Here is a 26123-nt window from a genome sequence, read left to right as displayed (position 1 = left end):
TGCTACTAATCTGTTGAAGTGTACAGATAAAAAAGAATTTCAGAATAATTTTGTAAGTGCTGTAGTGTAATTAGAGGTTAATGTGAGCAAGGGTGAATCTTCCCCTACCAAGGACAGATGGAAAATGTGTCACAAAGGAAGTGATCTGATCTCAGATAAAGGTGAGCACTAATTCTTAATTGCTCGGTCATCGAAACAATTCTTCAAGATGAATATTATTCCCATGTCACAGTTTTAGAAACCTAAGCTTATTAAGGTTATGGACATGGCGTACCCAAAGACATGCAGTTAGTGTTGAATCCAGATCTCTCTGTTTACAAATCTGTGATTTCCTTTACTGCAAATTTTTTCCTCCTTGAATAAGAAAGGTGTATGTTTTCCAAGGAAGAAAAAAAAAACTTATGCTTCAGTCCAGAAGTATAATTAACCTTGTGAAGAATGTGGAAAACAGCAAGGAATGCAGTATGAAGCAGAACTTAAAGTTTACTCAGTTCTCAGTATTTATTGTTAAACATGACATGCATTATACTAAGTCCTAGGGAATAAAACGTGTGTGTGTGTGTGTGTGTGTGTATCTATATATATCTTTGTTACCTAGGACCTCAGATGGCTTAGGTTCTTATATGAAAACAGATATATAAAGTGACTGATATGATACAGAATGTACAGGATACAATAGAAATCTGGAGATAGAAGCACAAGCTGGGCTGCTCTAGTGGTGTTGAGGAGGTCTTGTTGCCAGAGAACTGTGACTACACTGAGTTCTGGGTCCTGGAGAAGCTGGAGTTTTATGAGGAGACAAGGGCACAGAGCCTTTTCTATGCATACACATAGAGAGCCTTCTGTGTGCATACTCAAAGCTGCCTGAGCTGGTCTGGAGTGTGCCTAGAGTTTGGTATGACAAGAACTGTGTGTACACGGTGAGAGTAAGAGCCAGAAGAGTTAGGTCATATTGCTAAGATCCTGTGTGTCACACACAAATGATGAGTCCTCATTCTGCTGTAGTGAGGAGTTGGAGAGTTTTTAAAATGGAGTAACATGTTCACACATTTGTTTTAGACCTAGACTCTCATTTGTCTGTATAGGGAGAAACATGGTCTAGGAATACCAGTTGGGAAGCAGAGGTTTGTGTGATGGGAGACGGTAACTGTCCAAATTAGTGTAGTAACTATTTGAATAAAGAATAAAAGTCTTGAAGAGTAGTCAGGTTCGTATCTGTGTTTCATAGTGGAGGAGTTTGAGTTTTGAGTTTTCTACCAAGTTTTTTTAAGTTGGATGTCTGAGCAGGTAGGTATTGATTCTAGGGATACAAAAAAAAATGTATATTTGAGGAGGAACAAAGTAAGTTCATTTCTGCCCTTGAGTTTGAAATGCTTTTTGGCACCATCAAGTGGAAATGCACGTGCAAAATGAGGGTGAGTGGGCCAGGGTAGAAATAAGGATTTCGGAGTTACTGGTGTGACAGTAGTATAGACGTTATGGGCCCATCTGAGAGAGTTTGCACAATGGAAGAAACAGGACTCTGGATCCTATGGAATATTCAACATTTAAGGAAAGATACACTGGGAAAGAAGTAGTGGATAGTTGAAAGTAAAACCAGGAGCACATGATATAATGAAAGGTTAGGGTATTGGTTAAGGGCTGCGGAGAGAGAGTTAGATTAATAGGAGATCCGGTAATTTTGAGGCAGAAAGCATAGCGGTGGGAGGAGTAGGAGACCCAGAAAACAAGACAAGTTTGTGGGCTCTTGATTTTGCTATGGTGATAAAGAGGGAAGTTTGGAGCTAGAGAGAGAAACCCAGAAGTGGCAGACAGCACTGGGGTGGCTTTTCACCTGACACAGGAAATGGTAGAATTTACCATCCCCGGGGGGCTTTCTAGGGTGGTCACAGCATGCTCTCCCAATCTGTAAAGGCACTCAGGGTATTCCCAGACTTTGTACTTCCACATTGACGACTAGTTCCTGCTTAGCCTGTGGTAAAGAAGCCCCTAGGGTCTTGTGCCAGCTGGGGTACTGACTTGGCCAATGTAAAGACACAGGATCAACCCTCGTCCTTAGGGAGTTTACAGTCTAATGGGAGAAACAGGCAAAAAGCCAAAGCCAAACCCCACCCGAACTCAACACATGCATTCACGATCTGGAAGGGTATGTGTATGCACACATGTGGTAATGGGGATGAAACACAGTACCTTGAGCTTGTTAGGCAAGGCTCTTGCACTTGAGCCACACTCGAGTCCATTTGCTTTTCAGATGGGCTTTTGTGCCAACAGCCCAGGCTGGCCTCCAACCATGATTCTCTTACCTCTGCCTCCTGAGTGGCTGGGATTTTAGGCCTGCATTTCCATGCCAGGCCCCGAGAAGCATTTTACACACAAGAGTAATGTGAACAACTGTGTTTTAAAATGGAATCTGCTTTAGAGTCAGCGGTCTAAAGATAGTTTTAAATCACTGAAGACATCACATGTGGGGAAGGAATAAACAGTGAAGTGAATCCCAGCTCAAACCTTGGGGAACATATTTCAGCAGGACATCCCACGGGGGACATGAGCAAAACCCACAGGGAAGGAGCTGCCTGAGAGATGAGCTAGTAAGGGAAGTGGCATTTGGGGCTCAGCAGAGGACAGCTTCAAAAAGGAAAAGATGGATTTTGTAGAAGGTGTCAGAAGATCAAGATGAAGGCAGGCCTGGGTCTTCAGGTCCAGCAGCATCTAGAGCCTTGACAAGACTGAGTGTGATCTTGGGCTCTGAAAAAGCAGTGGAGGAATTTTTTTTTTTTTTTTTATGTGAAGGGAGGCTTTGTGGAGGAAGGTTGTTTGTATGCTTGCAGAAATGGCCAGTGGAGAGAAATTGCCAGAGAAGACAGAAGTGGAATAACCAACCACTGGGATGCCGTAGGGGATGTTTTCACTCCTTCAGCAGGTTGTCTTGAGTACCCATCATCTGCTAGCACCCTTCTCGGCAGGACTGTCAGGGCAGGCACTGTCCCCAGAGCTTACTGTAGACAAGGAGATGGCCAGTGAGTGCAGATACAGGTAACTTGAATGATAATGATGAGAGCTAAACCAGGGATAACTTCAGACGAAGGAGGATTTATCTGGGAACTTGCCAGCTAGACCAGGTCTAGAGTACTCTAGGGAGAGCTGTCCACGGTGCCCCACAGCCTGAGTGAACAAGGGCTAGATGGTTTCAGGTGAGATCCAAACGTAGCCACGCACAGGTACAGGTCTTTTAAGGTCTGTGTAGACCATGCTCTGACAGTTGGATTTTATCCTTTGCCTAGGAAGCCATCCAAGGTGTGTGCCCTGGGTCTGCCCACCAGACTAGGAAGTAGTTTGGGGAATTGGTAGTGGACTCAACTGGGGTGGAGGTGGTAGGCTTTGTATTGGGAAGGAAGAATCTGCTCTTGAGAACCAACATGTTTTGTTTCATTTCTGGTGAAGTATGCTACAAGGATGAAGTAGCATTTGTTGGAGGAGAATTAGATTGTGAGAGATTTAATGTGTGTCCCAGTGCTGTGTTTGGCTATTTAAATTTAAATTAAATAAAAACTCTTGTCCAGACGCTAACCACCTATCAAGTGCTCCAAAGCCATGTGGGGGCTTTGCTTTTGGACAGAGCAGACGCAGCCACGGGGAGAGAGGCGGGTTCAATCCACTTAATTGGTACAGTGTTTGCCACCAGATGCCTCAATTCAGACTAAGAGTTTTACTTTGAACACTGCTTGGTGGTGCATACCTAATAGTCCCAGCTCTCAAGAGGCCGAGGCTGGAAGATTGATTGCATGAGTGCATGAAAGAGTGACAAATTCAGACCTGATTTAAAAAAAAAAAAGATTTTAGTGTAACTAACACAAAGCGAGGGATCTATCTTAGTAGTGGAGGTTTATAACCACCTAGCTTGTGCAAGGACCAGCACCACAAAAAGAGTAACAACCGTGTCTAAGTGTGACATCACAATCAGGGCTGACTGTGAATGAGAGGAAGGAGCTGTTAAAGTACAGCATTTCCAGATAAGCTGTGAAGTGAAGTGCAGAGTAAGGAAAGCGTGTGCTGTGTAATTTAGCCACTGAGCCTGCAGGATGCATTTTCATATGGCCAGGCTCAGCTAAGCATTACCGGGCCTCATGCTGTGACCACTTTTCACTTCCTGTCTAGCCTGCACAACTTGAAGATTAGTCTCTGCCATCAGGCTGTTTGTTTGATCTGTGAAACATGAAGGTAGCACTCTATCAGTTCTAAAACAACACCATTTGTCTTCCTTCCAATCTCCGACTCCAGTGGGACCCATTCTTCCCACTTAAGATTTCCTCCCATCTAGATCCTGTCATGAGCAGCTGCTCCCAAGTATAATGTGATTCCTTCATGTGATTGATTTGAGGATTGTTGGACTGATTTTTTTTAATCTTTATTATGTGCTTATTTTTTATTATGGCCTAACCATGATTGTTTACTTTTGTTGATTGTCTATTCTTTTTTGTTAAATATTTCACTACAACCAAGTTGGACCATTCTAATAAGTCATGTTGTTCTTTATTTGTATATTGTGTATATATATTTAAATCATTGTTATTAATGAAAATTAATTATTTTAGTCAGTCATGGGCTTGAACTCAGGGCCTGGGCACTGTCCCTGAGCTCTTTTGTTCAAGGCTAACTCTCTAACATTTTGAAACACAGCCCCACTTCTGGTTTTCTGGTGGTTAATTGGAGATAAGAGTCTCGAGGACTCTCCTACCTGAGCTGGCTTTGAACTGCCATCCTCAAATCTCAGCCTTAGGTGTGAGCTACCAGTGCCCGGCTTAGTAAAAATTTTGAGATCACTGGATTCTTGTGCAGTAAGAATTTAGAAAGATCTGTTGTACCTTTCACCCATTTGTACTTGTAAACCTAACACACTATCATTACCAGGATGTTGACATTGAGACACTCTACAGCCTTACCATACTTCCTCACTTGGCTTGCGCTTGTCAGTGTGGTGTGCGCATGCTTCTGGATAGTTGCATCGCATACTTTGTATATCCACCATCAGAGAACAGTTTCCTCCACAAGGACCCCCCCTCACATTGTCCTTCATGACCACGGTCACCTTCGTCCTGTCCCCTGGGAAATGCAAATCTTTTCCTCTCTGATTTTGCCTTTTGAGAGCACTATGTAATGAAACTTTTATTGTAGTATGTAACCTTTGAGGACTGGCTTTTTTCAGTCAGCATAATTATCTCACAATAGAGCCAGATTAGTCCGTTGCTTTTTTTTTTTTAGTAGCAGTACTCCATAGTACTAATATACTAGCATTTGTTCCGGCAGAATCATTGAAGGCTATCTTGGGATATCCCATACAGGTTTTTATGTGAACATAAATCTTTCTTTCTCTAGGATAAATGTCTAGGAGTTTAATTGCTTGTTCATATGGTAGCTTCATATTTAGTTTTGTAAATAAAACCAAACCAACCAGCTTTCCAGAGTGGCAGACCTGTTTCCCATCCCACCAGCAGTAGAGAGAGATCTAGTTCTCTGTATCTTCATGCCTGATGTTACCACTTTTATTCCAGTTAGTCTCATAGTTGTGTAATTATATCTCATTATGGTTTTAGTTAGCATTTGTTTAGTAGCTAATGAAGTTAAGTATCTTCTCATGTGCCTGTTTGCCATCCACAGCTTTTTTTGGTGAAATGTCTGTTCCTGTCTTTTGCTCTGCCAGTACTGGAGCTTGAACTGAGGACCTCATGTTCTTGTTTATTTATTTTTTTCTCAAGGCTAGAGCCTTGTCTCTTGAGGTACATCGCCATTTTTGCCTTTTGCTTCTTTTCTAATTGGATTGCATTTAATTATTTTTGGTCTTTTTTTCTAATATGTTTTGAAAATACTTTTTTCCCCGTCTGTAGCTTGTCTTTTAGTCCATTTCTTTGTGTATGTGCCAGTTATGAGGCTTGAACTCCGTGTCTGGGCACTGTCCCTCAGCTGTTTTGCTCAAGGCTAGCCTTCTACCACTTGAGCCATAGCTCCACTTGCAGCTCTTTGTGGTTAATTGTAGATAAGAGTCACTGACTTTTCCTGCCTGGGCTGGCTTCCAACTGCAATTCTCCTGAGTAGCTAGGATTGCAGGCATGAGCCACCAGCATCTGGCTTCTTTTCATCCTTTTTAAAAACAGGACCATTTTGAGACCAAAAGTTTTTAGTTTGGTAAGGTCCAGTTTATTTGGTTTTTCCTTTTATACTTTTGCACTTTTGATGTCAACTCTAAGAATTTTCCCTAACCCGGGATCTTGAAGATTTTCCCTGCTTTTTCTATAAGTTTCATATTTAAGTCTTTATTCCACTTTGAGTTAATCTTCACATAAATTTGAGGTTTTGGTTAAGGTTACTTTAAAAAAATGGATGGCCACTTGATAACAGCATCTTTGACTTGTTTTGCATTATTCTATAACATCCTAGGATATGTATTTACATAGATCTATTTCTGGGAAATATTTTAATTACAAATTAGTTTATATCCATTGTACATGTTGTAGGAGATTTAAAAGGCTAAAAATGAAAGTCAGTGGAGTCTCCCTTGTCAATTTCCTTCATATCTTTTTTCCTGTACTGTTTTTGTTGATTTGGTTTTCTCTGAATTTGAACTTGTGCTAAAAAAAAGCTGTACTCTTTGTCAACACATCACCAGACACACATTCCATGTGATTACAAAGATTTCTCAATATTATTTTTAATGATTCTATAGTATTCTGTGTTTACGTTTCCAAGGTTTTTATTACTTAACAGACCCTTCTGGTTAAGATCTGCTTAGTTCAGTAAACCCAAATTAGTTACTTGGTTAAAAGTTCTGTGTATTTTCTGGATTCTTGATATGTTATGGCCTATTGTTTCTGAAGCAGTTTCATCCCATTCGTATTTCTATTCTTATGTGCTTTAGATATAGCAGCACCTTGTGTGTTTGTCTGCTCCAGTCCCGAGGCTTGAACTCAGGGCTGAGCACTATCACTGAGCTTTTTTTGCTCAAGGCTAGTTCCCTATCACAACTCCACTTCTGGATTTCTTTGGTGGTGGTTATTGGAGATAAGAGTCTCATGGACTTTCTTGCCCAAACTGGCTTTGAACTGCAATCCTCAGATCTCAGCTTCCTGCATAGCTTAGAATTACAGGTATGAGCCACCAGCTCCCAACACAGCACCTAATTTTTGAGAACTTTCCTAACTGCTTTTTAAATTTTAGTTTTAATATTGTTCCATTTATCTATTAGTACAGAGTTTAGTTGAGAGAAATTATGTGAAAGTTTTAGTTATTAGTACTAAATAAAGTAATATTCTGATAACATGCATAAAACAATGTCACTTGCATTTTATACGATGATGGCTTACAATAAGATGCAGGGATCTCTTAAAATGATGGGGCTAGGTGACACTAGCTACTCTGGAGGCTAAGAGATGGGGGGTTAATGGCTGACACCTATAATCCTACCTGTTGAGGAGGCTGAGATGTGAGAATTATAGTTTGAAGCCAGCCTCTGCAGAAAAGTACATCAGATTCTTATCTCCAGTGAACCAACAAAAATGGGGAAGTAGAGATGTCGCTTAAATAGTTGAGTGCCAGCTTTGAGCAAAAAAGCCAAGTGAGAGCTTAAGATCTTGAGTTCAAGCCCCACTACACACACACATACACACACACACACACACACACACACACACACCCCTAGAAAAAACAAAACATGAGTTGTGATTCAAATGGTAGAGTACCAATCAAACCAACCGAGCAAGCTGAGCAAGCACTATGCCCTAAGTTCAAACCTTGGCACCTGAAAAGAAAATAAGATTTATTTTAAGCTTTTTAAAATAAATAATTTCTGTTTAATGACCTACTTCAAAGTGTAGTTATGCTTTGGTCTTAATATTATTATTTTGCCTCCCTTTAACAGAAAGCCATAGATCTTGCTAACAAAGCGGCACAGGAAGACAAAGCTGGCAACTATGAGGAGGCCCTGCAACTATATCAGCATGCTGTGCAGTATTTTCTCCATGTTATTAAATGTAAGGTTGTAGTTTATTTAAAAGTAGTAGTTTCTGCCATTTCACTCATAAAGGTACAAAGCCAAGGAAATTCTAATCCATTGAATTGGACATGCACACACAAAATTCAAGTACTCTAACTAATAAAGCTGATAGCTATTAGAGTTATTATTCTGTATACTTAGGATCCTAAAATATTTAAGTCAAGAAGAACTTGGTTTTATGAGTGATATGCCCAAATTGTGTGATCTGAGCCTACCCATATTCTAAGCACATGTATGACATGTGCTTAGAAATTGGTATCTTCTACAAATGTGTATTGGCTATTTGCTGTGTCAGGCACTGTTCTGAGATAAAGTGAAAAGAGTAGATCTTACAGTTGGAATAGTTGGTACTTCAAGGTTTACTTTTGAGCTTCCCCATTTAAGGAGAAAAGGGAAGGTTCATCCCAAATGAAAGGGAAACTAAGAATAAGTTCTAACACATAAGATTCATGCACTAATCCCATGCATTGCATATGTTGCTGAGTCTACTTAGCAACTGATGGAGGCATTTAGGTAGTAAGATTATTAGTGGTATGCAGAATATCTGAGAATCTAACATGTATTTGAAAGAAAGCCTATGGAGACATTAATAGGAGTGGTTAATATTACTTTGTTTCTGTTGCCCTTCTTATACTTTAATTTTCCTGTTGGATTCAGTGTAATGTTTGACACATGCATACAGCGTGCATTGCCTGATCTTCCCTTTATTTGACCTTTCCCAGCTATAGAAATCCAATTCTACATTCAGGTTGTTTTTCATGTAATTGGTTTCATGTGCAATAGTCAGCTATCAACTATCTGCAAAATGGGAAAGAAGAGTATGAAACTATAGCATATTATTGTTTAACATTGAAGTTCCTACTGCCTTGCTCAGGTCTTTTGTGCTCTAACCCACCTGTGGTTTCCATTACTGTTTGGAAAGAAATCCAAAAGAGTTGAGGATGGGCACAATGACTCAAGCCTGTAATCCTAGTTGTTTCAGAGGCAGAGATTTGAAGGACAGTGACTTGGGGTGAGGCCAACCATAAATGTTTTTAAGAGTTCATCTCAACTAGGAATGATGGCATTCACCTGTTATCCTAGTTACAAAGGGAAGCACCAATAGGAGGAGCAGTCCTGGCATAAAACAAGACCCTATCTCAAAAATCACCATCATGAGAAGGGGCTGGTGAAATGGTAAAGAATTGCATGAGGCCCTACTTTTAAACCCTAGGGCCACCACCAAAAAAAAAAAAAAAAAAAAGTTAGTATCACTGGTTTCAAGGAGTTAGAGGCAATATTTCCTTCCTCCTATAACCCCTTGTTTAAAAGACTGTATTTAAGAGTTTTAACCTGTATAGAAAACTAATGGAAAAAGTCTCTCCCATTCTTGTCAACAGATGAAGCACAAGGTGATAAAGCCAAACAGAGTATCAGGGCCAAGTGTACGGAGTATCTTGATAGGGCAGAAAAACTGAAAGAGTACCTGAAGAAAAAGGAGAAAAAGCCACAGAAGCCAGTGAAAGAGGGACATCCAAGTCCAGCTGATGAGAAAGGGTATGCGTGTAAAATGTTGATTTTAACTTTTCGTTTGTTTACACTGTTAGCAAACTATCAGTCTTGGGCCAGAGTGAATGTGCTGCCTGGTTTTGGTCAGGAATTTTGTTGGAGCAGAACCTCAGCCATTTGTTTATTGTCAGGCAAGGTAGCTCTCATGCTGTATCAGAAAAGTTAGGGGGTGCTGTAAAAACTATATGGCCACAATCCTAACCTGAAATACTCACAGACCAGAATTTGCCAATCAGGGCTGGGAATATGGCCTAGTGGCAAGAGTGCTTGCCTCATATACATGAAGCCCTGGGTTCGATTCCCCAGCACCACATATATAGAAAATGGCCAGAAGTGGCGTTGTGGCTCAAGTGGCAGAGTGCTAGCCTTGAGCAAAAAAGAAGCCAGGGACAGTGCTCAGGCCCTGAGTCCAAGGCCCAGGACTGGCCAAAAAAAAAAAAAAAAAAAAGAATTTGCCAATCACGCAGGTGTGAAATACCTCAGGTAACACTCCCTGCCTGCTTGCCTGTAATGGGGAAGCATATGTAGGGGGCCTGAGTTGCTGTCTGACTACTGTGTAATACCAAGGGTTGAAGTTGTACAAGTAAAATGGGAAGTAAACTATTGACAATGTGAACAAAGTAAAAAGTAATGACAGTAGTGCAAATGATTTGTTCAATTAGTTTATGCAAAATTTTTCAATATATCTTTTCATTATATTGTCACTATACAAAAAAAAAAAGACAGTAAAATTTGTAAACACTGAAACCAGGTTTGGAATGCCTTTCTAGAAGTGATGTATTTTGAAGGACATAAGGAATGTAAGAACTAGTTCACTGGCTGCCTCAGACTACCTGGCAGAGTTTGAAGAAAAGTACATACTAAAGCTATATATTCTCTGTTCAAGACATACTTAGGGAGTCAAGGAGTTTCTGGGAAACCCAAGAATATTTTATCTTCACCTATACCTCTGATGTAACTAACATAACCCACACCACAGTCTGATCTTAGGGAAATGTAAGAATTTCAGCTTAGAGTGTATTATTAAAGTGTATTTAATGTGAGACACAAACTATCAATGTGAACTGAAGCTTTGGAAAGAAGTCAGTTGACCTCAAGTGCCTAGGGCACTTCCTCCTACTTCTTCCTGGCCCAGGCCTCATTGAGAAACTTGCATCTTTCTCCGTCAGTAGAGACTGCAGTCTTTGCATGGTGCCCCATAATTTCCTGTGTTGCTTAACAACGGAATGCCAAGGGGGTGCCACTTTTCCCACTCTACTGATGAGCAGTCCTAGTCACAAACACTGACTCTGGTTAAGTAAAATAGGGCTCTCTTACATCAGGTTACCTACCCTACAGAATTTTGGTGGCCTAGAGTCACACTGTATTCCATATCACTAAGAGAAATATCTAGTATGTCATATCCAAGTAGGGGTCCCCTTGCCAACTCCACCAAGCACTCCTAGCGAGTCCTCTGTCACAGCTCAGGCAGCCCCTCCCTTCTCTGCAGAACCTATCTCCTGTGGAAGCTAGCTGCCGGGACCCTACAAAGGGCACTTTTCCAGATGAAGAAAACGTGATTTTGGAAGCTGTTCTCAGTGTCCACCTGACCCCTAAGCTAGCATCCTGAGATAACCAAAATCTGTTTAATGTTTTATATTCTTTATATTTTATATATAATATATACCAAATATATATTATATATTAGATGATACAATGTCACTTTTTAAAACATTATCAGTCTTTCAGTATTCCATCAGAAACATCTTCCTTTTTATTTTTTTACATCTGTATTTCTCTAACATCGTTTATTTTGCTTTTGACGATACTGAGGTTTGAGCTGAGAGCCTTATACTAGGCAGGCTCTACCACTTGAATTGTGCCCCAGCCCATTTTGTTAATTCTATTTTTTTGAATATGGTGAGGCTGGACTGGACCTCGGTCCTCCTATTTTTGTTTCCCTCATAGCTGAGAATGATAGACACACACCACTGAGCCTGGCTTTTTATTGGTTGAGGTGGGAGAGGGATTTCAGGAGGTTAAAAGTTTTGCCCAGACCAGCCTCCAGCCAAAATCCTCCTGCTTTCAGCTTCCCAAGTAACCAGGATTACAGGTGTGAACCACACCACACATGGCTTACAAGATAATTTTTAAAGTTTGCAGTGCATTGTATCATAACCTAATGTTTTTAATGGCATGTAGAGTATTTCTGATTTTTGCCCTTGTCCAGTGTGAGTATGATTATCCTGGAAGTCAAAATCTTAAATTCACTTTAAATTCCTCAGAATAATTCCTAGGTAAAAAATGCTAGGGTGACCGTTGTCCTTTACGTTCGTCACTTTGTTAGGAAGTTCAGAACCTTCCGGCTAGGGTGGTGTACCTTAGATAGTGACCTTTGTACTTAGGTGACAGTGTGTGGCATTTCTTCTTCTGGTGTGAAGTCTTGTTCTGAGTTATATTTTGCCTGGTCCTGATGATTTATTGTTGTTTAAAACTCTACTGTAAATTGTCTTAAGTCATTCATGGAACAATGTGTGGGGCATTCCTTTGTGAAATCATATATGCATAAGTATGTCATGGGAATTTGGAATTAGTTCCTGACTTACCTGGTTTCTTTTGTCCTTTTCTAGAAATGATTCTCTATTGATTGATAATGTGCCTGCTTCCTATTTAAAAGTAACGAAATAAACATAAGTGTTCATACAAATGTCTTATTTTGGTACCTAAATCACAAATGTTTCAGGTTTATCTTTTGTTTTTACATGGTACCAGTAAGTGATTGTTTGAATATATTCAACTCTTTTTATTAGGAATGACAGTGATGGGGAAGGAGAATCTGATGATCCTGAAAAAAAGAAACTACAGAATCAACTTCAAGGTGGCTTTACATTTCATTTTAAAATTTACTATCTTTATTGAAAAGACTTAGGGTGAATTGTTTCTTTGAATTAATTGCCTTTTTCCTATCCTCTGTATTTCAAAGAAGGTCAAAACTAGCTTTGGTTCCTTTTGGTCACATGTTGGCTTTGGAAAATTTCATGGAGTTTTGCTCCAGGGTTTTTATAGTTCGGTGTTTTTCATGAAGTAAAAATAATGTTTTATTTTTATAGCTCCCATCTTTCATTTTATTTGTTTCGTCTTATGTAGATAGAGAGGGTAGCTTTTATACTATTTTAACACTTTAATATCTGATGGTTTTACAATTGACAGTACTGTCATAGCAGAATAGGTCAAGAGTTTACAGTTTGCTTTTACTGCCATTACTGTAGCTGGTTCCTTGATTCGTGTCCTGCCTTCTTTTTTTTTGGCCAGTCCTGGGCCTTGACCTCAGGGCCTGAGCACTGTCCCTGGCTTCCTGTTTGCTCAAGGCTAGCACTCTGCCACTTGAGCTACAGCGCCACTTCTGGTCGTTTTCTGTATATGTGGTGCTGGGGAATTGAACCCAGGGCCTCATGTATACAAGGCAAGCTGTCTTGCCACTAGGCCATATCCCCAGCCCACTCGTGTCCTGCATCTTCTTCCTCATCTGCTTTCTAATGTTCCCACGTAGATTTCTTTGTTTACGTTTTCTTTTCTCTTAGCTGTCTGTTTCACCCACTAAAAGCCTTTTGATTCAACTCTGCTACACAGTGCACTGGCATAATAGACAGGGCATAGATCCAGCTTTGGATTCCACTCAGAAATCTGTGGCTTAAAAACTTTTTAGTCCTAGGCAAGTTTCCTAGCCTCTCAGTTAAGTGTTCCTGTCTTTAAAATGTAAAATTGTGGTATCTTCTTTGGGTGAATGGAAGACTAATGACAGTGTAAAAATGTCTTAGTATTGAATCTGACAAATCTAGAGTTGGTAAATTGCAGCTCTCTGTGTGGAAAAGCCATCTCTTCGTAACCTTAACTACTGAGATTGTTTATCATTAAATGATGTCTAGTTCTTAATTCTAACTCTTTAGCTACTAGACATTCCAAAGTCACCTTTAAACTTCAAGGAGAAAAGTCTCAGTTAAATGAGAAATAAATTATGCATATTTTAATTGCATTAAAGTCTTATTATTCAGGGCTAGGAATGTAGCTTAGTGGTAGAGTACTTGCCTAGCGTGCATGAATTCCTGGGTTCAATTCCTCAGTAGCACATAAATAGAAAAAGCCAGAAGTAGACATCCTATCGTAACATGTGTGTATTCCCTTATGAGAATACTCATGAATATATTAATATTGATTACATTATATTAATATATAATATTAATGGAACATTAAACATCAGAAAATGAGCTGGGCACCAGTAGCTCACACCTGTAATCCTAGTTACTCAGGATTCTGAGATCCCGAAGGATCAAGGAAGCCAGTGTGGGCAGAAAAGTTTGTTACATCCCATCTCCAACGAACTAGTAGAAAGCAGGGCTAGAAGTGTGGCTCAAGGGGTAGAGCACCAGCTTGTGAGCCAGCAAGCCAAGAAGAGTATAAGGCTCTTCCCCGGTACCACACACACATACACGCAAACACACACAAGAAAATACAAACTGACTTTTTGTTCATATTAGACTAACCTTTTAACGTGCAAAATATTTATGTTTCTATTTAATTTTAAGAACAAAGGTTTTCATAACTTAGGCTATAATAACTTAAATTGCTCAAAGTCTAATTAGTCCTAGTTTCATAGGTGATAATTCCTAACAAGAAGAAATGATCTATAAAACTAATTTAATAACCAGTAAGTTATGTGTTTCTGTTACACCTGAAATATGTCATCTTAGAAAAGGCTGCTGAGTAGTTTCATGAAATATAACCAGAACATTTCCATGAAAAGCTTTTTATGAAGTAACATTTTTTTTTATTAAAGCAACTTTTTCTCAGACTGCTAATGCAGCAGTTGTATGGCTTGACTCTATGGCATCTAGAAACTTAATTGCTAATCTAATTAATCTTAAAATTTGCAAACATTTATAAATGGGTCTGTGTAGTAGCCTACTAGAAAATTTGGCCAAAATTGTCACAAGTGCATAGAGATGCACTTCCTTTTTCCTGACACCTGCTTCTGCTTCTGTTTCCATCCCCTTCTCCTCCTGCTTCTCTACCCTCTGCCCATGGCTAAAGTTGTCTGGCATCTTCTTTCTGGTTGAGGAAAGCATTAGGTCACCTTTCCTGGTGGTTGGCAGGAAGAATAATAAATCTGCCCTCCTGAACAAGCAGACTTGCTGATCCCGATTCAGTGTATTCAAATATGGTAGCCACTTTACAGAGTGTTGGGTGTTTGCCTAGGCACACATGATATTCATCATGCCATGTGAAGCTAGCCTAAGTAGTTTGGCCAGGTGATAACACTTTTGTTTCACAGATGAGGAGGCATAAATGCAAACTTGGAGTTTTGTCTGCCACTCAGCCAGGTTCCTTACTCTTGAGACTAGTTCACACAGCTGCTTCCTCCTACTATTTAAAAAAGATTTCTAGGACAGGGACACTTTCCAGACAGTTTTATAATGCATTTCACATAACATTTTTATAACTTTGATGAAAGTTAGTTTAAAGATGACATGATTTTTTGTTTGTGTTTGCAGGTCCTAGGGCTTGAACTCAGGGCCTGCGCACTGTCCCTGAGCTGCTTTTGCACAAGACTAGCACTCTGCCACGTTAAGACACAGCACCACTTCCGGCTTTTTCGGAGTAGTTTATGGGAGATAAGAGTCTCATGGACTTTTATGCCCAGGATGGCTTTGAGCCATGATCCTCAGATCTCTGCCTCCTGATTGAATAGCCAGAATTTCAGGTGTGAGCCACCAGCGCTTTGCTGACATTTTTTTTCCCCCTCTAGGTGCCATTGTTATAGAGAAACCAAACGTGAAGTGGAGTGATGTGGCTGGACTTGAAGGAGCCAAAGAAGCACTCAAAGAGGCTGTGATTCTGCCTATTAAGTTTCCTCATCTTTTTACGGGTGAGATGATTTTGAACTAGTTTTAAATGATGACTTTTGTAAATTGCATAAATGACTAAGATAAAGCATTGTGAGTTCCTGTCATCATATTATGAATTGTCTTAAATTTTGACAGTTGTAGGTGGTAATATATCTTTACAAAAAGATGTTTTCTTCCCTATATGTGCATCTATATTTGCAGTATATAGTAAAAAAAAAAACAAAACCTACATAAGGTATCCAACTGACATTCAGTAGGATGTAATTTAAAATTATATATTAATGTAAAAAATCTTTTGTAAATATCAAAAATCAAATAATGGGTACAGATAATGTATATTAAATAAAAGGGTCTATTAAGAAGTAAGTAGAAGGTGGAATGACTTAAAAATACTAACATGTGTCCATAATGTAAGACTTCAGATGATTTTTAACTTTGGACTTTCATGTGAATTTCTTGTACTAAGTTTCCCCATTTCTTAAAAGAGGAGTCAGAATGAGTTAATGGCATGAAGGGCACGTATCCTCTAGGGACAACAGCTAGCATCCCTGTGAAGACAGTGTTGCTGACACACCATCTAGAGAGAGGTACCTCACGTTCTGATTTGATTCCAGCAGTAAGTGACCTGTCAGTGCAGAATCGTTCCTTCCCATAGTCCTTTTGTGACTGACAGCTTGTGCCTGAGATGGGACTGTACTAACAAACAGGTTAGCCTTTCGAAAGCAAATTGGTCTATATTGAGATCTGTGACATTGGCCTCAAACTGAACAGATCCAGAAAGTGATGGAGAGTAAAGAACTTGTGGGCCGTGCCTTTTCCACTGAGCTTCAGGTAGATTTATTCCTAACTTCAGAAATATGAAAGTAACAGTATAAAAGTTGACATAATTCAATAAAGAAAAAATATAGCTCAGCCACTTATGTGTCAATATTTCCCAAACATGTTTTCCCATGTGTACCATTCTTGAAATTTTTTTTCTTTACATAAGGAAAGCATAGATACAGAGAGGCATTTTGGAATCTGCAAATGTGCGGCTTCCTCAATTTCCACAAAGTTGGTGTGTTTGTATAATCCTCCTCTAGCTAGCTAGCTAAGGAATGCCTGACTGCCTGAGCCTGGCATTTGCACTCCTCCTGGTTCCTTCCAGTACACACTGAAAAGACAATTATTTAAATAAAATGTGTTTGAATGCTACCTCAGAGTACTTCCTATGATGATAATGCCAGTGTTTTCTGTACCACACTCTCAGTGACATTGACTTCAGTTGGATACACTTAACATCTTTTGTTGTTGTTCTGCTTTGTTTTGGAGATAGAAACTCTGCATAGCCTAGGCTGCTCTCAGACTCCTAATCCCCTTTGCCTCTGCCTCCCAAGGGCTGGAATTAAAAGTATGTCCCACTCTCCCAGCAGGCATATACATTTAAAGAAGGGAAACCGAATTCAAGTAAAAGCTGAGCTTTTGTACCAGTAATGACAGCAAGCAGTACTTACTTTTGCCACCAATGGTCTGCTTATCACTTTGTTGAAGATACTGTACCACCCAGCAGGTTTTAAAATCTGTATTTGATATTTTATTGCCAACTGTAACACAACCTGTTTTATTCCTCATTATAATTCTTTTTTTTTTTTTTTTTGGCCAGTCCTAGGCCTTGGACTCAGGGCCTGAGCTCTGTCCCTGGCTTCCTTTTGCTCAAGGCTAGCACTCTACCACTTGAGCCACAGCGCCACTTCTGGCCGTTTTCTGTATATGTGGTGCTGGGGAATCGAACCCAGGGCCTCATGTATACGAGGCACTAGGCCTCTTGCCACTAGGCCATATCCCCAGCCCCCGTCATTATAATTCTTTACTGGCAAAATTTAGGTACTGAGATAAGCATTTGAGACTTGTACTTCTGTGAATCAAGAATTCACCAGAACTGGACAGATCATCCCAAGTGTTAGGTGCATTCCTCCAAAGACAGTCTTTCCAGTTGGTCTCTCTTCATGTACAGTTTATCTGCAGTGCTCTGGTTGAGAAGTATAAAGAACAGGCCATCCAAAAGTGTCCTTTCATTTGGGCTCTGTCTCTTTCACTAACAGACTGTAAACCCTGGAGGGCAGAGATCCTTTTGTTTGTCTACCCTGCACATTATGGTCTCCATTTATAATGTTTGAATGAATGAACAAGCAAGTAAATGAATTTCCTGTGTTGATGTCTGTCTACAAAGTGACCTACATTTTTGACAGAGTAGCCTCTAGAAAGAACAAATAAAGTATATGTAATTAGTACTTACCTTGAACTTATTTTAAAAATCTTAACTATGGCGAGAGCCCCAAAGAGAAACCCTTTCCCCAGCATTCAGTGTGGATGATTCATGTGTACAGGGACTGACAGCAGTCTTCACATTCTCCTGTAGGCAAGAGGACACCTTGGAGAGGAATCCTATTGTTTGGGCCACCTGGGACAGGAAAATCCTATTTAGCCAAAGCTGTAGCGACAGAAGCAAATAATTCAACATTCTTTTCAATATCTTCTTCTGACCTTGTTTCTAAGTGGTTGGGGGAAAGTGAAAAGTAAGTAGTAAATTGATCATTATTTTTGTTTAGTTTCTTGTTTGTGTAGTAGTCACTGTATCAATCAGTCTGTAAAGTAATATGCATTTTACATCATTGGTAATACTCAGAGAAGAGACACTACTATATGGAATCATTATCCTCAATCCCTAATTTGTAGGACAAAATAATAGCAGACATGTGTCTTGTGTAATTTAGTGAATTGTAAAATGAATTGCCTAGTTGTAGCATTCTTAATCCCAGCTCCTGAAATATCTTGGGCTTTTGATCAGTTCAGTTCTTTTGCCTTGTTTCAATCTTACTATTTTTCTAGCAACTACAGGTTTTATTTACTTTTAGGTTGGTTAAGAACTTATTCCAGCTTGCAAGAGAGAACAAGCCTTCCATCATCTTCATTGATGAAATTGATTCTCTGTGTGGCTCCCGGAGTGAAAATGAAAGTGAGGCTGCACGGAGAATTAAGACTGAGTTCCTCGTCCAGATGCAAGGTGGCATTGCTGTTCTTATTTTAATACAGTTTTATTAGTAGTAATGTTTAACGAAATAGAAAAAGTAAACCCCATTTGTCCATTTTAACTGTCTCATTTATACCATATTCACTTTTTCATGTGAAGATGTGATTTGTATCTACTTGCAGTTACTATCTTATAGGGCTCACTGATTAAAAAAAACAAACAGTAAAGACTTTAATATGACCATCTATACAATGCCAGGAGCAATATCAATCAAAGAAATATTTTCAAAAGAGTATCAGTAGTATTGTCCACAATGCAGGAGATTTGATTCTTGGGAATATTTATCTGATCTTACAGTAACAAATAGATTTAATTGAAAAGTTCAAAATGTAGTTTCTCTGACTTAAAAATGAGGCTCTTGGGGCTGGGGATATAGCCTAGTGGCAAGAGTGCCTGCCTCGGATACACGAGGCCCTAGGTTCGATTCCCCAGCACCACATATACAGAAAACGGCCAGAAGCGGCGCTGTGGCTCAAGTGGCAGAGTGCTAGCCTTGAGCAGGAAGAAGCCAGGGACAGTGCTCAGGCCCTGAGTCCAAGGCCCAGGACTGGCCAAAAAAAAAAAAAAAAAAAAAAAATGAGGCTCTTTAGTGTTAAGTAAAGATTTGTGTTTTTTCACATAACACAGATGAGGTTTCAAAACACTAAAAGGGCAAATTATTTTAAAGTATTGCCTATTTTAATACAGGGGTTGGTGTGGACAACGATGGAATTTTGGTTCTGGGAGCCACAAATATACCCTGGGTTCTGGATTCTGCCATTAGACGAAGGTAAAACACTTTAGTAAATACCTCATTTTTAACTATGCATGTCACAAGTGAATGATAACTCCTCTTTTGCCTAGTGAGGAGACCCTCTGCCTTGGGGGAAGAGGGATGGCTTTTGGTGTGTTTGTTTGCCTGCTGTGTTGCAGACACAGTACAAGATTTCTACAACTGTAACCCCTCTGTACATCACTTTGACAATAAAGAAATGGGGAAAAAAAGATTTCTACAATTGCAGTCTCCACATTGGAAAATATATTGCTATGAGCTTACTTTTTAGTTTTGATTAAGCTTAGTGAGCATTGGTGCTTCCAAAATTTACATAGTTCTGTATTTCAGTGAAAACACTTTATTTATAATTTTGGCATAATTCTTTTACAAGTCAAATAGGATAAGGATGATAGATTTTTAGTAAACAAAAGAAAATTGCGTCTGGGTGCCTGTGGCTCATGCCTTTAGTCCTAGCTCCTCAGGAGACTGAGATCTGAGGATTGCGGTTCGAAGGCATCTTGGGCAAGAGAGTCTATGAAATTTTTATCTCCAGTTAACCACCAAAAAGCCAGAAGTAGGTCTGTGGCTCAAGCATAGAGCACCAGCCTCGAGCTAAAAATTAGGCAAGGGATACGTAGACTCCAGTACCAACACACAAAGAAAAGAAAATTGTGTCTGCAACTTTTTTTTCCCAAACCTCAGTTGTAAGAAGGGTGTGCAGATTTCACTTCTCACCCTTTGGCATGTGTTCAGTCTTGAGAGGTAAAACTTGTAAGCACTTCCTTTGAGCCATTCTTATTAAATTCACTTGTTGGTTTGCCAGTATGCTGGATTTCTATCCAGTACTAACAAAGGAAATGTGTTAGTTTCAAACCCATCTTCTAGAGGTAATAGAAACTAATTTCTTAAAATCTCCGAACCCCCAAAAATTACCTGAAGGAGAAAAGTCTACAAAGACCACTTAAGTTGTCCTTCATTGCTTTCACCCTACCTCCAAACACTGAAATTCAAAGAAGGCAAGTAAAATAATTAATAAAACATAGTACTTTGCTATTTACAGTATATGACTTTCTGTTCTGAATAAAACTCAGGGCTTTATTTTGTAGGTTCATTCCATTACATTTTGGGTAATTTTACTACTTTGAATTTAATAGAATTATTGTCATTTGTTTTATATTATTAATCATTAACCCATTCATCCAGGGTGCAGAGTACAAACTGTGGCAAACTGTAACCCTGTAGGACTTGTCTTTTATGTCATTTATTAAACATAAAATAAACCCAAAATAAGCCAGAATAACTGAACTTGTGTAAGAAAGACAAACCATTACAAACTAGTTCCCTGGCTATTTTGCTGGCATTTTTGTTGTTGTTTTCAATGTTTCCCTGGATATTCTCCCTTTATATAATTTAAATATACATACTTGACACATTTTCAGCTTAATTTGGTATCATTGAGAATGTCTAAATGCCGTTTCTTCTTGAAAAATATCCTCATTGGCCTTATGAGGTAAGAGCTCTCCACACATATCTCTAGCTGGCCTAGAACTCAGAGTTGTTCTGCCTCAGTCTGCGAAGTGCTGAGCTTACAGTTGTGCTCCCTATGCCTAACCTGAAAAGGTCCTAAGTATATATCTTACTATTCCTGACCTTATGTTATTTTATTTTAAGATTTGAGAAGCGAATTTATATTCCTTTGCCTGAAGCCCATGCCCGAGCAGCAATGTTTAAACTGCACTTGGGCAGCACTCAGAATAGTCTAAAGGAAGCCGACTTCCAAGAACTTGGGAAGAAAACGGATGGCTATTCCGGAGCAGATATAAGCGTCATTGTGCGAGATGCACTTATGCAGCCTGTTAGGAAAGTTCAGTCGGCCACTCATTTCAAAAAGGTAAGCAACTTCAGTCTATCCTTTCAGATACTTTTTTTCCCTTTTGGTCAGTCTTGAGGATTGAACGCAGGGCCTGGGTGCTGTCCTCGAGCTCTTCTGCTCAAGGCTAGCACTCTACCACTTTGAGCCACAGTGCCACTTTCAGTTTTCTGGTGGTTAATTGGAGATGAGAGCTTCACCGACTTTCCTGCCTGGGCTGGCTTTAAACCTCGGCCTCAGATATTTTTAAGTTCCAGTTTAAGACCATGACTGGTTTGTCTTCAAAGGAATTGGGATGATATAGTTTATGATAATGTAAGAAGTAGGTTTACTGTACATGGACATTTCTGTTTTCACTGAAAGTAGTCTTTGTTAGTAGTCTAATGTGTTTTACTTTTTTCTCTGGATGATTTTTTTTTAAGTATTCCTGCATTGTTTTGGTGTAAGCATAGAAATGGAAATTACATAGCTATAAAACTGCTTTCTTTTTTTTTTTTTTTTGGCCAATCCTGGGCCTTGGACTCAGGGCCTGAGCACTGTCCCTGGCTTCCTTTTGCTCAAGGCTAGCACTCTGCCACTTGAGCCACAGAGTCACTTCTGGCCGTTTTCTGTATGTATGGTGCTGGGGAATCGAACCCAGGGCCTCATGTATACGAGGCAAGCTCTCTTGCCACTAGGCCATATCCCCAGCCCCTGTAAAACTGCTTTCGATGTAGCTAGAACTTACCCCGAACAGAATCTAGTACGTTTATACCCCAGGAACAAAGTCCAAGTAATACAAGCTAGTGTCTTTAGTGTCTTTCAGGTATGCACATGGTCTGCCACTGTGCTCTGTCCTATCTTGTTATTTCATCTGAGTTTAAAGAAATTCACGAGAAGTGCATGTGGTTACTGCTGGTACTTATTCTGGGACTTAGATGCTAACCATTTCCCCCAGCGTATTACAATGAGAATGTGGCAGAAATGTGATTCGTACTGCAGAATCTGAATTCAAGTCATTATTCTGCCATGCCTTCCTTGTCAGTGGTTTTACCTGCATGAATGAGTTTTGAGTATTTGAGATACATTTTTGTAAAAAAAATTTAAAAAGTCTCACTCTGTAGCCCAAACTGCCTCAAACTTATAATCTTCCTGCCTCAGCCTCTCAAATACTGAAGCTTTGCCATGGTACTGATTGTAATTTAAGTAACAATGGACTTGCTACTTGGGATCACCCTCTTGCTTGTGGGCAGCAGTGTCTACCATTCCTTAAGGGTAATACATGTGAAAATTGTGAGGAAACTCTTAGAAACCTAGACCCACAGTATCCTAAAAATAAAGATTTGACTGTTAACATTTATTAAAATTTAAGTTATGAGATTTAATTAAAACCTGAATGAATCATAATTAGGTATCTTTATGCAGATTAAATTACCCATTTAAGGCTCATTTTTTTCTCTAATGAAGATAACACTGCTTTCAAGTGGTGGTGTAAATAATCATAATAGTCATAGTACCATAATTTGCCTTTACTGTTTTTAAACCATTTTATTTCTGAGAGCAGAATGGTCTCAAATTACCTTTAATTCCCAAGTCATTACATTTTTTCTTATATTTTCTTAATTGTTCACTACAAATTCTTAGGAATTGAGTCTTGCCCTATACAGAATTAATTACTCAGTTCTGGATATTATTACTAGGATTGCCTTAAATGACTGTGAAGCCAAGTCCTAGTTAGTAACTTAAAGGTAATACAACCAGACCAATTTTTAAAATGACAATTTTAATACATAAATTGTGCATACTACTACGCTTCACTGTGACATTCCCATACATACATATGGTTTGTGATTAGAGCGGTTTCAACACTAGGACTTACATAACCAACTTTACTAACCATTCTGCAACTCTATCCTTTTCTTTGTTTACATGGCTAATTATTTCAATTAGCACATTTGCCCGTTAATTTTGTTTTTTAATAAAATATTTAAAGTCCTAATCCAGGTTTAAGCCAGAGTTAAGCCAGGAAGTAAACAGCTAAGAATGATAAAAATTCCTGGCCCTGTATAGCTGAAATTTTGAGGACAGATAGGTGTTGACACAATAAAGTAACAGTATATGTATTTCTCCCTCCCTATTCCAACCCTGAAGTAAAGTTGATCATTATGAAATATATGACAACAGTCCTAACGATACAAATTTATTATCTAAATACTTGTACATAACTTTATATCTCAGAGGTTCTTTTCTAGTTAATGTTAGAACTTTTTTATTTTAAATAAGTTATCCATCATAAGATGGTATAGAGATTAACCAGCATTTTGTTGTATACTTAAATTTAAAAGAGACATAAAGATTCAGTCATTTCATACCAGAGTGTACACATATCACAAGTTTTTCAGCCAAAGAAAACAGTGCAACTTAGGATATTTGAATATATTCCCGTTTGGTCCCCAAGATTGTTACAAGAGGATTAAAAGGGAACATGTAGCCAGATAAGTATTTTCTCTTTTTTTTATTTTACTCAAACTCATGATTGTATAGTTTAGTGTAAGGAACTCAAAATACAGAAGAGCATCAAGAAAAAAATTCAGATCAACCACTCGCCCAGCAGTACTTATTTTTGTTGCATATTTTATTATTTTTCAGAAGTAAACGTTTTAATATAGTGTCACAGTTAACATATTTCTCAACCTTCTTTAATAATGGCCTACATCCTTAGGACGTTATTTTTATGTTTACTGAAGTTCATGTTGACCACAGGTTCGAGGACCTTCCCAAGCTGACCCTAACATCACCGTAGATGATTTGCTGACACCCTGTTCTCCAGGGGACCCCGGAGCCATTGAAATGACGTGGATGGATGTCCCCGGAGATAAGCTTCTAGAGCCAGTTGTTTCCATGGTAAGTCACTATACTTTGTAGTTTGCCAAACAGATAAAATCTTAGTTGTTTTTTTTTAAGAATTGCTGTGACATGTTAATTTATTTACTTCTGTTGACTCATTCTTAAAGTAGTAAATATTAATTGATCTTAAAATCCGAAAATTATTGTCTTTAAAATGTTTCATTAGGCTGCAAGACTTTTTTTTGTGTGTATGTACGCTTGAACTGGGCCATGTCCCTGAGTTCTCTTACTCAAGGCTAGTGCTCTACTTGAGCCACAGCTCCACTTCCAGCTTTTTGGTGGTGAATTGGATATGAGTCTTACAGACTTTCCTACTTGGAGCTGGCTTTGAACCTAAATCTTCAGATCTTAGCCTCTTGAGTAGCTAGGATTATAGTTGTGACCCCCTGGTACTTGGCTTAGGTAGAAGACTATTAAGAAAAAGAGTATTTTTCTTTTAAAGCACACAGTGTTCTGACTATAGGTTCGAAAGCTCGAATATCATACTCCAAGTGCCTGCGTGACATTCATGAATTATTGCCAAGACTTAACTGAAAAGTAGGGTTGGTATGGGTTCTTCCTCTGAATTCTCAGTTTTCAAAACCAACAGAAACAGTGATTCTGGTGTCATAGGCTTCACAGTGGTAGTTTCCTGCTTTTCTTCTTCAGGCTTCACAGAGAGGCTCAGTAGTTCAGATTTTACATTTTTTACTTGAAAAATCAGTTACCTTTTTTTTTCCCCCCAAAAAAGGGTAACTGAATTTAAATAGCATTTTTGCTATAAAATGTATTTCTAACATGGATTGCTTACAACTTTAATTTTAGTTTTGGGGGAGGCTGATAATGGGAGGATCATCGTTTGAGACTAACCCAGGCAGCAAAGTGATACCCCATTCTCAACCCAAAGCTGGGCACAGTCTTATGCACCTGTCATCCCAAGCTACATGACAGAGGTTGGACTTGGGCGGGAGGAGGTTTTTGGATCCAGGCAGCCCAGGAGGGAAGCACAGGACATAGTGGTGCACACTTGTCCTCCCAGAAACAACAAGAAGCCTAAAGTAGGTGAGTCACAGCTCAGGCACTGGCATAGGCAAGGAGCAAGACCCTTTCTCAAAAACAGCCCTGAAAAACCTGGGCTAGAGCCAGACACCAGGGGCTCACACCTGTAATCCTAGCTACTCAGGAGACTGAGATCTGAGGATTGTGGTTTGAAGCCAGCCCAGGCAGGAAAGTTCGTGAGACTTACTCAAGTCCAGTGAAGTTACAAAAAAAAACAAAAACAAGTGGCACTGTGGCTCAAGTAGTAGAACACTAGCGTTGAGCACTAAAGTTCAGGGACAGCACTCAAGCTCTGCAGGGGTTCAAGCCCCAGGGTTGACCAAAAAAAAAAAAAATATTCTGCTTCATAAATGTTTGAAGACTTTTGTACTACTATTACTTTGTTACTTTTGAATTGACTAGGAAAACTGATCGCATACTTAATAAAAACACTTGAGACCAGAAATTAGCTTGTAACCTTATTGTAGAGGTAGGTATTTGTGGTGGTAATGAAAAGCCCACTGGAAGGTTTTGATGAGCACAAGGGCAGTACACAAAGGAATGACATGGGCAAAGATACCCTTTAGAAAGCAAACAGGAAAGAAAAAGAATAAAGAAAGCAAACAGGAATTTATTGTAGTGCTCATGTTAGTCATAATGCTATGGCTTGTATTTTATTTCATCTATTTATTAGCTTGTATTTTATTTATTAACATCCCTCCCCTTCTCTTCCAATAGTGGGATATGTTGCGGTCACTGTCAAACACAAAACCCACCGTCAATGAACACGACTTGTTGAAATTAAAGAAGTTTACAGAAGATTTTGGCCAGGAAGGTTGAACCAAAGATAGCAGAGAAGATGTTTACCCTATGTCTTTCTTTCTTTCATGGATTTTTTTTTTCTTTTTGCCTTTCTGGGCTGGCATTGACTTTATTTCCAGTGAAACACTTAGCACAGGATACAGACATCTCACTTCAGAGTTCCTTTGTACTTTCATCCATTACCTGTTAAATGCTTCCATAGACAAAGATGGTACAATAGTGGGTTACAA

General features: G+C 39.1%; 1 protein-coding gene across 1 annotated transcript in view; it reads left to right on the top strand.

Annotated features, from left to right (window-relative positions):
• Window positions 1–26123, top strand: part of Vps4b (vacuolar protein sorting 4 homolog B) — a 28162-nt gene extending 2039 nt beyond the window's left edge. Inside the window, exons 2-11 of the mRNA XM_048363009.1 lie at window positions 7910–8021; window positions 9424–9580; window positions 12382–12449; window positions 15375–15494; window positions 17873–18029; window positions 18369–18517; window positions 19232–19313; window positions 20970–21189; window positions 23911–24051; window positions 25810–26123. Coding sequence (XP_048218966.1) covers window positions 7910–8021; window positions 9424–9580; window positions 12382–12449; window positions 15375–15494; window positions 17873–18029; window positions 18369–18517; window positions 19232–19313; window positions 20970–21189; window positions 23911–24051; window positions 25810–25911 — 1308 coding nt within the window. The 3' untranslated portion in view covers window positions 25912–26123. The remainder of the gene's footprint in view (window positions 1–7909; window positions 8022–9423; window positions 9581–12381; window positions 12450–15374; window positions 15495–17872; window positions 18030–18368; window positions 18518–19231; window positions 19314–20969; window positions 21190–23910; window positions 24052–25809) is intronic.

Source organism: Perognathus longimembris, chromosome 15 (genome assembly GCF_023159225.1).
Source record: "Perognathus longimembris pacificus isolate PPM17 chromosome 15, ASM2315922v1, whole genome shotgun sequence".
Classification (NCBI taxonomy): Eukaryota; Metazoa; Chordata; class Mammalia; order Rodentia; family Heteromyidae; genus Perognathus; species Perognathus longimembris.
The sequence above is the reverse complement of the archived record's forward strand: the minus strand, read 5'-3'. Positions and strand labels throughout refer to the sequence as shown.